The sequence below is a fragment of the Mauremys mutica genome, chromosome 1 (genome assembly GCF_020497125.1).
Source record: "Mauremys mutica isolate MM-2020 ecotype Southern chromosome 1, ASM2049712v1, whole genome shotgun sequence".
Lineage (NCBI taxonomy): Eukaryota > Metazoa > Chordata > Testudines > Geoemydidae > Mauremys > Mauremys mutica.
In genome coordinates, this window is record NC_059072.1 from 348570446 (window position 1) to 348589926 (window position 19481).

Below are 19481 nucleotides of genomic sequence, written 5' to 3' on the forward strand. Positions count from 1 at the left end.
TTCCTAAAAATAACTGTGACAAAATCTTAACCTTACCTATGAGGCTACGGAAGCTACTGAGGCAGAAGTCTGGGCTCATTAGTGACTAGCATTCCACATAATTACTTTGCAGGGCTGAAGGGAACAGCCACCCACACTGATTCACACCACAACTGGATGACTTATGCTAATGCAGGAATTTGGTTATAATGGCAGGGGATGCAGTCTAACTGTATATAGGAAATCTACCTCCCTTTCCTCACCACCAGCTTCAAAGGGATGGAAGTTACTTCGAGAAGAAACTTAAAATGGCTGCAGCATAAAGGTACAGTACAAGGAAGGCATCTGATGGAAGTCAAACAGGCAAAAGTAAAAGGAGCTAACTGCCCCCAAGACCATGATGGGAACGGAGCACACTGAAGCAGTTTGAGGAGCCGGCAATGTGCTACCCCCTTAAATAAACCAAGCTGGCTCTCATCTAGCCTCAGTTCTACAAATATGGCTCCAGCCTGAAACTGGATTAAATGTCATTTTGATATGTGAATGGGAAGATTGAAAGAAAATCAGTGTAGGAACTGAGTTGCTGATATGCATCACTTCTATGCACATTATGGGCACCACCAGATATAGCTGAGATTGTTTGGTGGTGGGGCTTCTGCCAAGTAACTACTACTTGAGGCTTTCTGAAGCTTTGGCAGCTCAGGAGATTACACATCATGATGGCTGGATTTGGGTAGGGGCCATATCCTGGTCCAAGCACTAAAGTACAGCCTTGCATTAACAGTTTTTCATAATTTGTACAGAGTCTTTGGAGAGAAGGGCTTGTTCCCCTGACTTCTGTCAGAGAGCTAAAGCCTTTAGGTCAGTGCTTTCTTTTATTGCTCATCGCACCAACTCTTCAGAATTATAGCATTTATACTGAGAATAATCCACCTACTAATTATACCGGCTGCCATCTCAATGAATGCAAAGACACCCAGAAAGACGCTCCTGCTGTTTTAGATGAGCTACTGCCTCAACATAGCCCTAGTGTTGAAGGATATTATTGCAATTAAGAGAGATGAAAATGAAGTTTGTGTTTTACAAACACTAGTTCTTCCTCTTATTTGCGCTATGAGATCATTTACATTTAATACAAAATGGAGAAAAGCAAACGTCAAAGGAAAAGGAATTCTTTCCAAAAATAGGAACCAGGCACAGTTGTTTCAACATGACTATACAGCACTTAGCACAGTAGGACCCTTCTGATGGCCTCTGTGCCCTACTGTATTACATACAAGATGCAGATTGAAGTAACAGCTAGCAGTCCCTGTGGAACGAAATCTATCTTAGAGCTAATTTATAATTGGGTATGTGTTACAGTAAGTCCAGCACAAGATAAAAGTGAAAGACAGGCACCATTCAATTGGGTTTAAAAGCTGCAGCTTTTATTAAACATCTACATATATTTAACGTTCAACTGATCGTCAGCACCTGGTCTAAAAATTCCAACCACCATTCCCCAGCTAGTGAGCAATAATTGGCCAGTCTAATATGCTGCACACTAGCTTTCACTTTCATTAACTATAAAACCAGGGTTTGAAGTAATCCCACTGCTGATACCATATGTTAGATTGTGTTCCTTATTGAGGTGTACTACTACATAACCTCTATAGCGATATCTTTTCTTTAGCTCCCAGTGACTTATTTTCATGTAATGTAAAATTTATAAATCATAAGTCATGGAAAGAGTATTCATCCCAAAGAAGCCAATCCACCATCATTTCACTCTGCGTGCACTAAGAGTTTGGACAGCTCAAGGGATTGGCAATGGGAGGCAGAGCTTTTCACCATTTTTATACACCATTTTACACACATGATGGTAGTGACCAAATGTGATCATCCAACAGCTATGGCAAATCTGAAAAGAAGTGAAGTCTCAGATCATTTCCTAACAGGTTTTAAAAGTGAATATTTTACTTCAGCAGCTAGGCCAAACGTTAATGGTCAGAAGATGAATTATGCCTTCAGACCTAGAGGATTAGGTCAAAAATCACAAGCATAGGGAATCGTGATTAAATAGTCTACCATATCCAGCACTGTGGAAGAACATTTGTGAGCAATTAGATTCATTTAAATTCCATACTGCTGTATTTCTCCTCTGTTTTAGGTCTTCATCTCACAGCCAGGCTTTGGTACAGTGTGAAATATGAACTAAAGCCCCAATACTGACTACTATCATTTATTCAGTCAAAAGGCACAAGACGTTTTGGCTACGGAGGAAGAGGGCTGTATTGTTTAATTCATTAGCATGTTGAATGGAAGACACCTCCCACTTTGACTCCTTGAGCAACCAGTGCATTGTACTCCTTCACAGCCTTCTCAGTTTGCAGGACTAGCACATCAATCCCATTTTTCTTGAGATAGTCCACGGTAGATGCTGGTACCTGAGGAAGAGGAAAGGAAAAGGTAAGAACAAATGCTAGATTCTTTTCCTTGCAGACCAGACCTCCTAGTAAGAAACAAGTACTGGTTGCTCTGGTTCAGAAAAATGCTTAATTACATCTCGTTTCAAAGGCAGTAAAATAAACTTGTGGTAATAACCAAATTGGTAATAGGCTGGGAATAAACTTTGAATCCGTTATAGTGGAGACAAAGGGAATTTTATTTCACCGTCTAATAGCAGCTAATGTATATCCATCTTGTATTCCTTCTTCTCTAACATGTTCCTAAATGCAATTCTGAACTGTACTATTAGGAGAAATTCAGGAGATAGTGGTGGAAGTGGCTGTGAATTAATATGTTACAGAATTTCCCAAGTGTGGAAAGCATTACAAGGATGCCTCTGCCAATTCGCTCAGCCTACCACGTGACACTTGGCTAGTAAGGGTATTGCCACGGTAATCAATGAGACTTAAATTATTACAATGCGCGGGGAGGAGAGCGAGCCAGTTTACAATCAGTTTTAAGGGTTGAAAAAGTAACCACTGTTTAAAGATTTTCATTGTTGCTGCTATTCCTGCAGGTTGTAAACCCACGTACAGTTTGACACTGGGCTGCCAATGTATTGGTATCAAATGAGGTTACTTTCAGCAAATATCTCTACCCCCAAAATGCTGATTCTACATTTTTTACAACTTTTTTTGTAAGTGCTTCTGGGCTTTATAAAAAAAAAATAGGTTCAGATTATGAGGCTGAAGATGAACTAGACTGTTCTCTGTGAAGGTTAGAAATGATCTCTGCGTAAAGGGGAAAAATATCAGCAGTTCCAAGGTGTGGGTGTGTCCGACCAAAAACCTACCTGCAAGGCCTCGCTCATGCCACGACCAATCACTAAAGTTTTAACTCCCTTCTTGACAACTTCTTCAAGATCAGCTGGCTGCACACCTGGAGAATGCTAAGTTTGAAGGAAAAAAAGTGCTACAGTTTTCATGCTGAGAGCATCAAACAGCAACGCTTCATTTAAATATTTTCAACTGGCAATGTCACAGGCTATAAGACAATGCATAGTAACATTACAAGAACTAATTAACATCCCTTTCTTCCTAACACCCATTTTATGTTATACTAGCCAGTCAAAGAATACTCAAACAAGAGAACCCAGGCAGATCCATCATATCTGGTCAAGGCACTCTTACTGAAGGAATAGTGGAACTCTCAGAGCCCATCCTCAACCATGCCCCCTCCCCCCCAAGAGCCAATTTCCTCCAGTAACAACCTCCCTCCTAACACCATCCTTGCCATCATACATTTCACCTCCCTATACACCAACACCCCTCACCAGCCTCACTGCCTGCTTCAAATATCTACAAGATAATGAACACTCCAGATAGCCACTTCAAACATCACCAAACACCCATTTCATTCTCACCCATAATTTTACATTCAGCAACACTTGTCTAAACCATGGGAACAGTCATGGGTACTAGGATGGCTCCCCAATATGCCAGCCACTTCATGGGACACCTTGAGGAAGAATTTATGGAAAATTATACCCCATACTGTTGATGTACCTAAGAAACAATGATATTTTCATTCTCTGGAAAGATGACCTAAACTCCCTCAGATTTCCACCACAACTTCAGTAACAACCACCACCATCCATCTCTAGAATGCTCCCACACTAGCATCAACAATCCTGGACACCACGATCAGCTTCAACAAGGGAATCCTACAAACAATTATACACAAAAGCCACAGATCACCACACCTACCTTCACACATCCACTAACCACCTCAAACACAATCTGTTTAGCTACAGCCTGGCACGCAGATAACATGAAATGTGCCCAGAAGAGAGAGTCTGGGATACACACCTTAACACAATTAAAACTGCCTTCAGTAAACAAGGATACTCCCCCAGAGAAGTAGATTGCATCATGGAATGGGCCACAAAAACCATCTGAGAGAAGCTACTTCAATGTAGAACCTCCCCTCCAACCTGCACACCTCTGGTTGTCACCGACCACCCCACACCGCCTACCCATCAATTACAACCCATACTCGATGGAACTACATCCTGAAATAAATCTTTCCTGAACACCCTCTTCTGGCCTTTAAACAACCTCTTAACCTTGCGAAACTCATCAGCAGAAGCAAGCTCCATAGACCAGTACACATCAACTCAAAAGTGGCACCAGACCCTGCCATAACAGATTCAAGACGAGTAGACATAGCTCCACTGATGCAATGATCAATATCCCCCACAATACACCTTTCAAGTTCCATGGGTCCTACACATATCTATCACATCATGTGGTGTACCTCATCCACGGCATCAAATGCCCCAGTAACAACTATGTGGGTGAAACAAGAGAATTATGTTCCTGAATGAACTCTCACAGAAAAATAAAAAAAAGCCACCATACAACCCATAGGCAAATGCTTTTCATAAAATGATCACTCCATATCTGATCTCCCAGGCCTTGTCCTCAAAGGAAACCTCAAAGGTGCACAATGCCTTCAAAAGATGAGCCTGGGGGCTTAAATTCATAACTTTGCTAAATGCTATAAGCCATGGACTCAAAGACACTGGATTTCTGGCTCATTACAACAATCTGTAACCTACTAATCCTCCTTTCTCCCATGACTGCAGAGGTCTTAACAGCCATTTCACCTTGAATGGTCTCTTGCAGTATGTTACCTCCTTACGTTTAATAATCTTCTCTACTTTGTATTTAGATGTGACACTCTGGCCATGTCTACACTACAAATTTTTGCTACATTACATCAGCCTAAAGCCACCAGAGTTAGTATATCACCTGGGCATATGTATGCTTGGCTCCTTGCACTGGCACTGTGTGTACTCACCAGGAATGCTTGTGGTGTTACACCGTGCAGTGCACCAGGGGTAGGCATCCCAGTATACAACTCACCATCGTCTAGCACACCGTCTTTTGGGAAGTTATGACAATGCATGGTGGGGCAAAAACTAGTGACGCAGGGGTGACTGGGAGCCAGGAGAGGTCAACGTCCCAGCATGCAACTTTCTTCATCTCATAATGTCATCTATATTCCATAATTTTTGCACCTTTTAAAAAAAAAATCCCATGAACCCACACAGCCCTCCTCGCTGTCCACCATCTCTGACAGAAGCATGAAGCCTGCACAGCTCTGAACTATTGTCATGAGCGTTGCAAGCAATGGATGCATCGTTCTCTGGTATTTGCAGAGCTCCAAGGACTAAATCAGCAGGGAACATCATGATTTCCTGGAGGACAGATTGCTGTTAAACATAGAATCAATTCAGGGTAGTTGTTGGCATTCACAAAGCAGCTGCAGCTGGTGGAGCACTGCTTCTGGGCCTGAGGAACATGCACCCACTGGTAGGATCACAGCGTAATCCAGACTTGGGATCACGAGCCATGGTTGCAGAACTTTCGGATGTGCAAGGCCACATTCCTGGATCTGTGTGCCAAGCTCTCCCCTGCCCTCCAGCGCAGGGACACAAGAATAAGGGCTGTACTAACAATGGAGAAGCAAGAAGCTATTGTACTGTGGAGACATGCAACACCAGATTGCTACTGGTCAGTGGAAAAATCATTTTGGAATTGGAAAATCCACTATGGAGCCATTGTTATGCAAGTGTGCAGAGCCATTAATAGTCTCTGGCAATGCAGGCAGGGGCGGCTCTAGGCACCAGCAAAACAAGCTGGTGCCTAGGGCGGCAAAATCTAGGGGGCGTCCCCTGCGGCCGGGGGGGGGCGGCAGGCTGGGCCGGCGGACCTGCCGCAGTCATGCCTGTGGGAGGTCCACCGGAGCCCCGAGCCCCGGGACGACTGGACCTGCCGCAGGCATGACTGCAGGCATGACTCACATCTTTAAGAACACAGAACTGTTCAGAAAGCTACAAGCAAGGCCTTTCTTTCCCAACTGCCAGATTACCATTAGCAATCTTGAAATGCCAACAGTGATCCTGGGGAACCTAGTGCCCCTTGCTCATGATGCCACATACCAGCCACCTTGACAGCCCCAAGGAACTATCCTACTGGCTCAGCTCAGGTGCAGAATGGCAGTTGAATGCGCTTTTGGCAGACTGAAAGGAGGCTGGCATTGTTTACTCAGAAGATTGGATCTTAGTGAGAAAAACATCCCAATGGTTATAGCTGCTTCCTGTGTCCTGCATAATACCTGTGAAGCAAAGGGAGAAAAATTGGTGCAGAGACAGAGGTTGAGCAGCTGTCTGCTGAGTTTGAACAGCCAGACACAAAGGTTATTACAAGAGCTCAACATAGAGATACGTGGCTCAGGGAGGCTTTGAAAGAGCACTTTAACAGTAAGCCACAGTAATGTGTTGTGGTGTACTGTGCTCTACTTGGTCCTACTGTTCTGGGAGGAATTGTGTGGTGCCTGGTGAACAGAACACTGTCAATGCACCTATTTAATTTTGTGGTGCTTCTTGTACATTTTATTATTACACTGTTTTTGTGACTGAGCTTATGACTTTTGTCACACTATACAAAAACAAGTGGGCACTTTCAATCCCACTAGGCACTCTGCAGCATATGTTGGGAACTAATAATGAATTATTCCAAACAATACAATTTTACTGAGTAATGGAAACATTGCAGGTGCTATAATGGAGTTCTCCGTGGACTGCAAGGGGAAGCAAGCCCCTGACTGTTGAACCTGTAGGTCCATAAGAGTCTGCAGCATCTGTGTTTGCTGCCAGAGAAGCTCCATTATATCCTGGTGCATCTCCCTCTCCTTTTCCTGCCAGGACTCCAGAGCCTCTCTCCTGTCTGCTATGGCTTGCAGGATCTGACTGAATCTGTCAGCCTGCGTCCTTTTTTCCTCCTCCTCATCTGGCTTAGGCGTGCTGCAGTTATGGAAGGGAAATCTGCAAGGGCAACAGCAGCAGTACAGATAAAACGCACAGAGGTGCCACTGTCAGTATAGTCACAACAGAAAACAAAAGTTCGGATTCAGAATTCCCTTCCCTTGCTCCCCTAAAGTTTTACGTAAGACGTACTCATTGCCACTTCTGCCTTGGAATGATTGTGCACGGCTTCAGCCACAGTGAGTATGGCATGGCAGGGGCAAGGAAAATGAGGAAGGAATTGCTTGGTTCCATGGAACTGAGTATAGGGCAATGACACTGAATATTGGCACCATTTTCCACCCGCAGTGGTGATTTTAGTCAATCTCTCACTCCTGAGGGTAACAAAGGCAGGAAGCACAGCTGTTGCTGGCATCCTGAAGCCACCAGGCACCCTATGCTCCTAGCCTGTTTACTGCAATGGTGCCTACTGAAGTTTTATTGTCAACTGGCATGGGAAAGCGTCCTACAGTGGAAGAAGAAATGAGGCTGCCATCCCTAGAAACCTTCAGGAGAGGATTGCAGAGTATCTCCACAAAAGTTACATCAAGCTCTCTCAGGAGGATCCTGGGGCCATTTCTCTGTACATAAACAAACTGCTCTGCACAGCGGTCCCCTTCCCACCTAACTACAGGGTATGAAAAGCAGATAAATCTACTTCTCCTTGTTGTACCACTAGCTCTTCTAGTATAAGTAAAGTAGTGAAAAGCAGTGTCCTGTTAAGTTGGAGGTGTCAGTACAATATTGTAATGGGAAATACATTTACACACTAACCCAAGGTTCCTTCCCCTTCTTGCCTGTGCTCGACTGACTGGACCGCAGTGGTGTCTCAAACAGATCCTGGCTCGTGGCATAGTTTGATCCTTTCCTGGTTGCATGTCCCCCATCCTCCTCCTCCTCCTTGCTGTTTGCAGCAGCATCAGGCTCCTCAGAGGTATCCAGGGTGGTCTGCAGGGTGCTAGTGGGCTCTCCACCAAATATGGCATGCAGCTCTTTGTAAAACTGGCAAGTCTGGCTTGGCATCAGATCAAGTATTGGCCCCTCTGGCCTTCTGGTATGCTGACAGTATACTATGTGTCTGGATCATGTAGCCAGTACAGTACGATCAGCTGGGCACTTCTACACAACAGAGAGCTACTAGGTGGGCTTGTCAAGCTGGACAATCAGGAAAAAGCACTTCAAAAATTCACAGGATTTTAAGGGGTGAGCAAAGGGCTTCCAGTCTCCATGACTGCTGGGCAATGGAGTTCACAGCTGTGACCAGAGCAGACATGGTTGAGCACTGTGAAACAGCTGCTGGAGGACTGTTAAGAGCAACAAAGGTAATGCAGCGTCTACACTTCTGCAGCAGCGATCTCAGTACAGCAACCATGACACAATGATACTCGGGGAGGTAGTGTTAATGTGTTGCCATCAGGGAGTGTTTTCAGCGATTGGAGACAAATGTAAGTATAGACATGCACAATTAGATTGACATAAGACACACTGCCTCAACCTAACTTTGTAGCGTAGACCAGGCCACTCAGTATCTTTCCCAGACCTGAAGCTTGATAGCTTGTCTCTTTCACCAAGAGAAGTTGGTGCAATAAAGATTCTCACCCACCTTGTCTCTCTAATATCCATGGCTACAACAACACTGCAAAAGGAGGATACTCTAGGTAGTTTAAATGTACCAGTGAAAGAGGATCATCATCAATTGACCATATGAATGACATGCTAACATACTATATAGAGCGCTATAAACTGAGAGGATGTGTAGCCCCTCTACACATTTATAAAGTATTTCAGTTTGGCAGCTAACGTCTCAGATACTAAAAATTAAATGAATACTGTCAGATTAAAATAACAGCAAAAGTTTAGTGTTAAAATCAACAAAACCTTATTGAAGTCAATAGGATTACAGCTGTGATAGAGTAAAGTTTACCCCTCTCCTTTATTAAAAAAAAAAAAAAAAAAGATTAAAACTGAAAATGTTAAATGCAACTTTCTACTTGTTTCTATTTTTTATTTTGTGAATTTTATTCAGTATGGATAGTTATACTGGTCAGTTTTTACTTCATTGTATAGTCTGTTTCATTTTCTAGTTCTCCTGTACTATCCTAATGCTGCAGTGTTTGGTAGAGGAATGTTTAAATCCAAAAAATGATTTTAATTAAAGAGATTAATCTCCTTAAAATATTTATGGAAGATTTTGACTGAATTAAAAAAAATGTGAATTTTCCCCTGATTTACTCATTCCCTTTAACAAAAAACAACACACACACACACACCAAAACCCGCCATACTGTTTCAGAGATTTTTCCACTGTTTTTCCTACATTAACTTTTCTGCTGCTTCTGTCTATACAAGGTTAGCAGTAAATGTACCGTAAACACAAACAGAAGAACTATGCCTTGTATTTGGCTACAGTATGGTCTCTTTTCAATGTGAAAATTGTTACCATTAATCTATTCAAGTCTTTAAAGAGATTAAAATATTCTTTAAGAATGTGACTGAGGGACTGACCATGTTTTTTCTTTCCTTACAAAATAGGCAGTGCTGTAGCAGATCTTTGAACAATTCTTCTGGAAGACAACTATCAAAGGCACATAAATGTGATCAGACAACCAGCTAACTTGCAAGAACGTGGAACCGTTCCTTCCCTCCCAGAAAATATCCCATTCACTGCAGAAACTAAGGCCAAAGCATCAGCCTACAATTTAATAACATGACTCTTGTTGTTTCACTAGTTTTCCAACTTTGCCCTCTGGGGGATACTCTGATGGTTTGGGGATCCACATTCCTTCCTTCCCCAATCTTCAGTATTACAGAGGACCAGACAACTCTTTTCATTACATGTCATCCCTGTTCTTTAATCACTGTGTGCTGTTACTGTCAGTTGTCAGATTTATTTTTTAAGCAGAAGTCTTTCCAAGCTGAAGCCAACTTTTCACCAGTTCCTTAAGTTTCAAGTGAGGGAAGCCACCATGTTACAGCAATATTATCATCCCCATTCCACAATGCCATGTGACAGCTGGGTCTCATCTTTAGTTCCTCAGGCTAGAAACCGTGCATAAACACCAGGCTGCTCTAGACCCAGCAAGGGAAATAGAGAGTTTCCCGTCCCTTTAGCCTACGTAGGTTTGTATGCCCTCTCCTACACTACTCACCTTGTTACAGAGCCTTGCTGGGTGGACTTAACCATTTTTAAAAAAAATGTGTTTATGAAAGAGAAAATTCCTTATGGGCCTTTGAGGTACGCTAGAAACCTTTGTGTACTTTAACGATAGTCACTTAGACCTAAATAAAAGGAAAAGGTACGGCTTAATGTAATTACAATAATTAGATAGCTGGTGAGGGTTCACTGCCTGTGATCAACACTTTGGACATGTTAAAGCCTTGGAACAAAAACAAAAAAAATTGTTTACACAAAGATTTTCTGAGAGGGGCGCTGTCTGTTTCTTAACAAACAAGCTTCATGGGGAGGGAGATCTAACGTGGGAGCAAATGCATTATCCCAGCCAATTCTTCTGATTTGGGGGCTAGGGAGATAAAGAAACTGCAGTAGAATTTCTTTGTCTGTTCTCTGTTCTCCACTCTACCTCTCAGGAATCCTGTTCCTTTTTTCCCCAGTAGCAGCTGGCACAGAAGTGCAGTCAGCCAGGGAGGCTGCCTTTTATCCCCCAGGGTTAAGGTCACATGGACTGTTACTCCTTAAAGCTACAGAACCCTGCAGAGCCAGTTACGCAGTTTTCCCAAGGAGAGGAGAATTACCTACAGGGCATCAATTTGTCAGCACAGCAGCAAAGGAAGCAATTTATTTCTAACAAGAGTGCAGAGCATGAGGGGCACCCTGGGTGACAGCACCTGATGCACAGGCTTCAGCCCCGCGAATAGAAACACCCCTACAGGAAGCACACCCTTGTCTGGGTGACGAGGTAAGTGCTGTGACTATCACCCAAACATTCCCAGTCTGTTAAATAAAGAGAACCTTTTCCTAGCACATTTGGAGCTGGGAAACCTTAGTTCTATTCCCTTTTTTGCTGCGTGCTGTATGATCTTAGCCAAGTCACATAATTGCTCCATGTTTGCTTCCCTATCTGCAAGTACAGAGCTTTAAAAGTGACCTGCAAAGGGAAAAATATGGGTGTGTTTTTTGTTATTGAAACTGGATAAAGGAGGTCTGTTTTTTCTTGTAATTCTTTTAACTGTACAGATTTCAGGAATGTTGCATCTTATTTTCCCTGCATTAGCTGGAGGAGTCCTCAGATGAGCTGCTATGGACTTAAGGCTTTCTCAGCCTTCAGCTGAAGGGTGCTTGTTTGAATCTTTATAAAGAGCATATTCCTCCCAAGCGTATTGTAGGTGTTAATAAAACACAAGTTTGAAACAGTCTAACCAAAAATCACTTCCTGTTCAATTAATCAGGTTTCATTTGCATGACTTTTCTGCTATTATAAACCTTCTTGTTCTCCAGTCATCCAGAGATTCTTAAAGGAAAAAATAGGGTAGATAAGATCTCAATTTCTAATGTAAAAAGAAAAAAAGAAAACTGACCCCTTACCCTCCACTCTGCTTCAGGCCCTTCTTCTACATAATAAAGTAGCACAATAAAAAAAAAAAGAAGTGGGGGGGCTCACTAATTCACATTTCCCCATTTGCCAGTCACTTAAGATCACTACACAAAGGGCGCTATGTACTGTAAGTATCAAACTAATACTCAGTGCTGGAAGACATTTCTCTCTAAAGATTCTATATTGAGCTCCTAAACAAGGGCTCCAGGCCTGCAGCTGGGTTCGCACCAGGCCAATTGTCTTCAGTGGGGTTCTGTGTGCCCACATAAGATATAGTTGTAGGTTCAGGACCAAGAGCATTAGTCCTGGTCTACGTGTGACTTTTGTACCCATTTCACTTTTGGGTAGGGGTGTGTGGGGTATCTGCTGATATAGTTATACCAGTACAACCTCTACTTTGAGAACACAGTTATATTAGCATAAAGATTGGGGTGGGTAAACTATGGCCCATGGGTTCCATCCGGCCTGTCAGGGCTTTGGATCCGGCCTGCAGGACTGCCACCTCCGTGGCGCCGTAGGCCCTGCACCGCTTCTGGAAGCGGCTGGTACTATGTCCCTGCGGCCCATGGGGGAGGGGTAACAGGGCTCCATACGCTGCCCTCGCCTGCAGGCACTGCCCCCCGCAGCTCCCATTGGCTGGGAATGGGGAACTGTGGCCAATGGGAGCTTTGGGGGAGGTACCCGCAGGCGAGGGCTGCGCACAGAGCCCTCTTCCCCCCCCCAGGGGCTGCAAAGACATGGTGCCAGCCGCTTCCTGGAGCAGCATGGGGCCAGGGAGCCTACCCTGGCCCTGGGGTGTGCCACTGCCACCCAGGAGCCACTCCAGGTAAGCGGCTCCGGGCCAGAGCCCGCAGCCCAAACCCCTTGTGCACCCCAACCCCCTGCCTTGATTCCCCTGCCCCACTTCTCCTGCACCTCAACTCCATGCGCTGAGCCCCCTCCTGCACTCTGCACTGCAACCCCGTCCTGAGCCCCCTTGTACACCCTGCATCCCTCCTGCATCCCAACCCCTTGCCCTGAGCCCCCTCCTGCACGCCGCACCCCTTCCTATACCCCAACCCCCTGCCCCAGCCCTACATTCATGGCCCTGCATGCAATTTCCCCACCCAGATGTTGCCCTCGGACCAAAAAGTTTGCCCACCCCTGATAAAGATGCTTTATCCTGGTATAACTTATTTCCCTTCCCATAGCAGAATAGCTATACCAGTATAAAAGTGGACCACAAGCTAAATATGAGTCAACAGTATAACACTGTTGCAAAAAAAGCAAACATCATTCTGGGATGTATTTGCAGGAGTGTTGTAAGCACGATATAAGAAGTAATTCTCCATGCTCTACTCCACGCTGATTAGACCTCAGCTGGAGTATTGTGTCCAATTCTGGACGCCACATTTCTTAGCTTCCACTACTGGCAAATACAGCAGTAACTGTTCCCAAGAAAGCTCTCTTAGCCCCTACTTTAAAATAGACTAAACAATGTACTTACATTTGTCCCTGTTTCTCTCCAATCCCAGGTTCGGCTCCCTCCTGGCCACACTTTGCAGTCCTTATAAGTTGTAGAACAACCTTTCACCATCATCTGACCCCATGAAAGGGAAGCGATTTCAGGAGAAGACATTGCCAAATTGAAAAGGTCTGAAATAAACAACATTAGCTACATGGCACCATAACATGTATGGCGCTTATCAGAAAAATAAGTGTTCATGCCCTGAGGAGCCTGGAATGTAAGTAAATACAGATGTTACTCACAATGAGTGCTGAGGAAGAAAGGAAGGACAGTCTTTTGGTTAAAGCACTGGACTGGGGCTCAGATGATGTGCTCAGTTCTCAGCTCTGGCAGACTTCATGTGGGACCTCGGGCAAGACATTTAACCTCTTGATGTCTCAGATCCCCATCCGTAAAACAGGGATGATACTACTTCTCTATCTTACTGGGGTTTTGCAAAGATAAATCCATTAATTATTGGGTGATGCTCAGATACTATGGTAATATCAACACTTAGATAGATGGTTATGGTGCCTAAGATGGGCTGGAGGAGGAGGGTAAAATGCAAGGTATTTGCTGTGTCAGCTTTGAATTAAGGTTCAAATGTATTCAGTAGAACAAGGAAAGATAGCTGTATGCTATACAAAGGACTCACTTTTAGGAATGTTTGCGTACTGGATTGTTTCTTCCACCCTCCCCTTTTTCCCCCGCTTGTGAGTGGGGTCATTGATGACTGAAAGCTATTACACCATTTCCTTTGTCAGTCTACTTTAGGCATTTCTAATGCACCCATCACAGTCTGATCTAGGCAGTGATCAGGGACAGTGGAAGACACTAGAAAGGAACAAAATGCTCCCTTTCCCACAAAACCAAGAAGGGCAGCAGGGGGAAGCCACGCTGTCTTTACAGCACCAGAGATGGATCTCTGATAGGAGTCTTCCACTAGACCTCAGCTCATCACACAGGTGATAGGGTGGCAGATACTACAGGAATGCTTTAGATCGGCTTGCTAGGTATTAGACCACCATCCTAGAGATTTGTCTTTCTGCCCTTCCAGTTCCTGAGTGGGGTGGGCTGAAAACAACCAGTTTTCTATTGAAATGCTATCTCTGCACTGAAGAGAGCTCTGTTCATTCTGTTCCAACTCATGTGAAGAGTGGACTCTCTTTATAAGGTGAATAGTAAAAAGGCCCTTTAATTAAATGTATGGAATTCAACCACCCACTTAAAAACTACATTCTCTTCTCCAGTCTATCCAGATTTCTACTCAGAGAAACATTTCCCCATCCTGAAGTTGTGTTAAATTGTTCAAATTCGACAGCAAAATCCACTGCAGGAAGCCTGGTGTTGCTGATTAATGAGAGAGTCCTCACAAAAGAGCAATCTCTGGATTAACAGATTTTCAGTCCTCTTGGAAAATCTTAAGGAAAAACCTGCTAACATTTGCACAAAAGCTCAAATAACATTACAGTAACCTTGCAATGCAACCCTCCTCCCCCTTACACACACCAAGGCAAACTATGGTACCAGACAGTAGATACTCTTCTTTGACTGCCAAGAATGCATTTGAGTTTGCTGCCTCAAATGTCACATGAAGAACAAACAGCACTACTACCTGGGACTCAGCAAAGGCTTTAGACTGCCTCAGCATTTATGCTTATAGCATAATAATAGGAAAACTTTTTTTGTTGACTCCTTCCGAAGCTAAGGACAAAGTGCCTGATACCCTTGTGCGCAAGGGATGTCCCCTGCATAAGACTACAGCTCTACTAGATTTGTGTCTTTTGGTTCTCTCTGTACATGTCTGCAATCAATGCCATGGAGCCAGCTTCCTTTCATGTGGAGACACAAATCTTCATTTCTGAGAGGTATGTGAAGTGAGGCAGCAACAGAAGAAGAAAGGAAGAACAAGGGCAAGTCTCAAGACAAAGGAGATCAGTCACTCACCTCCGTTCACCCACACAGACCAAAGGGTAAAAGTAACAGAGCAGATCATCTGGAAGTTAACTCTGAACAGGAGAGTTTCTGCATAAAATATTTGTGACGGTTTACTAAGAAACAAGTATTATGGAGTTACAATAGCTCGAGATTATACAGAAGAGAGTTATAGTTCTCTTTAGATAGATAACAAAAGATTTGGGGTATGAAAAACTTCCCATAGGAAGAGAGGTTGAAATAACTGGGTCTGTATAAGAGAGACAGGACATAATGTGAATGGGATAGAGAATGTACATCAGGAGCTCCTATTTACCTTTCCAATAACATAAGAATAAGGAGGCATTTACTGAATTTGAAAGACAAAACTTAAAACTAGTTAAAGGAAATATGTATATATTGGGAATAATTAGTCTATGGAACTTATTGCCACAAGATATCATTGAGGTAAACAGCTTAATAGAATTCAGGAGGGCATCTAAAAGTTGCATTTAAAAACAATTATTTTTAGAAGGAATACAAGTCTCTCTTTTTTGGGGCATCATCCCATAACCGTCTCTTAACTGTCCACTATGGGTTGCCCTGTATGTTCTTTTGAAACATGAGGTACTGTCTAAGGTCTGATCTGCTACTATAGCAATTCCTATTTTCCTATGAAAGGCAAGTTAGTGGAGGAATGGATCAGGATTCCAGCCATGACATGCATAATAGGGGCAGTGTTAGGGAGCTGATTAAGTTAGGTAGATTTGCAAACGTAGGCAATATGGGAAGACAGAGACTTAAAATCAAAGATGATACCTAGGTTACAGACTGTGTGGAGGCAATATAAGAGGTTATGGCAGGAGATTAAGTCAAGAGGGAAATGGAGTTGTGCATGAGGATGCTTTTCTTGCCCTTTCGCTGTCTTTGAGACATTGAGAAAGTAAGTTAAGATGAAACCACATGTTCTGCATGATCAAAACAGGCAGAGAGAGTGGACAGGAAGGAATTGTTAGAAATATCAGAGGATGTGAACAGTTGGTAACATCAACATAATAGTGGCAAGTACATTTAAAGTCTGACAGAAGTTCACACAAGAAGAAAATAGAAAGAAAACAGCAGTGGGCCAGGAATTAAACCTAGCGGAACTCCAAAGAAGAGGTGTGGGACCAGATCTTTAAAGTTACTTACGCACCTAAATATGCAGATAGATGCCAAATGGGATTTTCAAAAGCACCGATGCATCTAACTTCCAGTGGAGTTAGACCTCAGTGCAGAGTAACAAGAGGCAGAGTGATCAGAAAGGTAGGTATGTCAGGAGGGAATCAGAGATAACTGTGCATTGAGATGGTGAAGGAGAGCAAAGTGGTTCATAAAAATCCAAGCCTGGCCTGAGATCAAGGAGGATGAGAACAAAGGAGTCAATCACCATCAAAGAGTTCTGACTATGGAGGAGAGCAATTAATATGCTCTGAACAGAAGGGGTGGATAGACAGGTGAGCTAAGGTGACTTTTTTATTGCACTTGAAAAAGGGGAACAGTAGAGATGGTGCAGCTGTTAGAGTAAGGGTTATGAGAGGTTTATAACTGAAAAAAACAATGGTTGGACAGTTATATAGGGAACAAGAGGAGGGGCAGGATTAAATTTTAGAAGAGACGGGGATCAGAAAAGGAGGCAGATTTAGTGTTTAAGAATCAAGAAGTTCTGGTTTAGGAAATGATTAGTTTAGCTTCATTGTTTAATCCGGGGAAAGTAAACTAGTGAGCAGATTGCTCCAGGCATAAGAGGACCATGACAGAAGGCACAAAGCTGAGAATGGTAAAAAGAAGTGAAGGACAGAGAACTGGAAGGAGAGTATGGAGTGGGGTGGGAGGGGTGGGGGAAATGGGAGAATTGAGAACAGAAACACAGAGGGGCAAGATTACATAGAGCCCTGTAGGAGGAGGATAAAACACAGGAAACTAATTCTTTACACTTATTTAAAATATCTTGTTGGAATGATACATGGGACTAATTTCTGCCTCCTTCCTCCAACATTTGATGGTATGTCCTAATTTTAGGACAATCACACATTTGGTATTTAGCAGGTTGAATCCTATTAGTACTACTGATCAAGGACCTATGTCCCCATGGGGCCATCTGGGAGAAAACTGTCCCTTCTTACTGCATCCTAAGCAGTGTATCTGAATGTCAGCACCCAGAACAAGAGCCTAGTTTATGGGAATCAGCCAACTGCTCATTATAGGTGCATTCAAACAGCTGTGATAGGTTGCTAAATCAGAAGGAACATACATTCTTCTTTCTACTGCTGTTCAACCAACACACGATTCTGTCACCTTTACGCACAATATCTATCTAACATACCTATAATTAAGGCTGCAAGTATGTCACTGAAGTCACAGATTCCGTCACCTCTGTGACTTCTGCAGCAGCCAGTGCACCTGGCTCAGGGGCAGCTCAGGCAGCCCCTTCACCAGGTGCACAGGTCACTGCTGGGGCAGTCTCAGGCCACCATGCCCACAGAAGCAGAGTTTGGGTGTGGGCTGGGGCATGGGACAGAGTGAGGTGGGCTCTGGGTGGCGCTTACCTGGGGGGCTTCCTGGAAGCAATGACATCCTCCTCACTCAGCTGCTAGGTGGAGGTGTGGCCAGGCAGCTCTGCACTGTTTTGCAGTTCCCTTTGGCTGGGATCTATGGCCAATGGGAACTGCAGGGGCGGTGCCTACAGGTGGAGGCAGTGTGCAGAGCTGCCTGACCATACCTCTGCCTAGGATGTTGCTGAGCTAGGGGGATGTTGCTACTTCCAGGGAGCCTTCCAGCTAGGTAAACACCACCCAGAGCCCGCCTCACCCCGTCCCGTGCTCCTGCCGCACCCAAACTAAATCTGTTGCTGCTGGGAGGGAAAAAGGGGAGGCACAGAGGCAGCTATTCAGCCTGCCGGCCCTGCCAACCATTCCCCCAGCACTAGTGGGTGTCCCTGGCCACACACTGCTGCCATCCGCCCCCGCCCTCCAGCACCAACTAAAACTTGGGGTGGGAGCTGCCTGAGACCCCCATTGGTGCTGCCACCTGCCCCCACCCTCCAGCACCAGTGGGGGTCTCAGGCAGCTCCCATCCCAAGTTTTAGTCATTGATATTTTTAATAAAACTCAGGGACAGGTCATGGGCCATGAATTTTTGTTCATGGCCCGTGACTTTTACTAAAAATGACCATGATTAAAACGTAGCCTTACTTATAATCACTGGACTATCCTTCCTTATCATCATATCTTACTCTGCTTATAGCCCCACCAGCTGAGTAAAACACTCCCCAGCATGAGGATGGCAGAATCAGGCTCGCAGCAAACAAGATGTTTTGGGGGGTGATGTCTCGGTAACAGGAGACAGGACGGAATGTTGGAAACAGGATGGAACGTTGGCACTGGCAGGTTCTGTGACAGTTGGCGCCTCCTGATAGGGAAAAGCTGCCTCTGATGCCCAAAGGAAACCCCATCTATTCCCCCTACCCCACTTCAGCCCTCCCCCCCCCGTGGAAACTCCATTTACCCCTCACATTCCAGCCCCCTCAAAGAAACCTCATTTACCCCAGTCCAGTCCCCCTATGGAAACCCCATTTATCCCTCCTCACTCCAGCCCCCCACCCGGAAACCCCATTTATCCCTCACCCCGGGAAGGGAAGAGTCCAATTTACCCCTCACCTCCCCCTCAGGAACACCCCAGTTACCCCACGCCCTCCAACGGCACGCGCAGGACCTTTAACCGACCGCCCCCCCGGGAGGGAGGCTCCTATTCACCCCTCCCCCCCCGGGCAGCCCGTTCACCTCGGCCCACGCCTGAGACATGGGCACGCGCCCCTGCCTCCCAGGGGCCCGTCCGTAACCCCCCCGGGGGCTGTTTACTGTCCCCTTAGCCTGCCTGGCCCCCGGGAAGCCACGCCCCCTTGGGGACACCCGCCAGCGCCCCCCACTCACGCGGCAGGCCCAGCTCCGCTAGCCCCCTCCCGTCAGGAGAGCCACAGCGGCCTCTCTGCCCCGGGGGACACGCCCCCTCCCCGCTCATTGGCCAGCTCCCCGACACAGACCACGCCCCCCGCGCTGTAGCCTTCGCCCCATCCCGCGCTCCGAGAGTAACAGGCGCTGACTCCTCCGTCTCGATCTGATTGGCTGCCCCGGACTCGGTCCCCGCCCTCCCTCCTTCCCCCGCCTTGTTTTCGTTCCCCTGTCACACGAGGCAGGCGGGGGAGTAGTCGAGT

The 19481-nt window shown here is 45.1% G+C and overlaps 1 protein-coding gene across 7 annotated transcripts; it reads right to left on the reverse strand.

Annotated features, from left to right (window-relative positions):
* Window positions 1-1387: 1387 nt before the first annotated feature.
* AAMDC (adipogenesis associated Mth938 domain containing) lies at window positions 1388-19285 on the reverse strand. Of its 7 annotated transcripts, none has more exons than XM_045021091.1 (5): window positions 19201-19285; window positions 18504-18679; window positions 13316-13464; window positions 3260-3355; window positions 1388-2405 (listed from the first exon to the last, which is right to left on the reverse strand). In XM_045021091.1, exons 2-5 carry the CDS (start codon window positions 18544-18546, stop codon window positions 2265-2267), a joined length of 429 nt encoding a protein of 142 aa, XP_044877026.1. In that variant the 5' UTR covers window positions 18547-18679; window positions 19201-19285; the 3' UTR covers window positions 1388-2264. The 7 variants fall into 7 exon arrangements, with proteins under 7 accessions (XP_044877026.1, XP_044877067.1, XP_044877077.1 ...); XM_045021132.1 differs by lacking the exon at window positions 18504-18679 and adding an exon at window positions 13579-13760 and having other exon boundaries at window positions 19201-19273; XM_045021142.1 differs by lacking the exon at window positions 19201-19285 and adding an exon at window positions 13579-13760 and having other exon boundaries at window positions 18504-18658.
* Window positions 19286-19481: the final 196 nt, after the last annotated feature.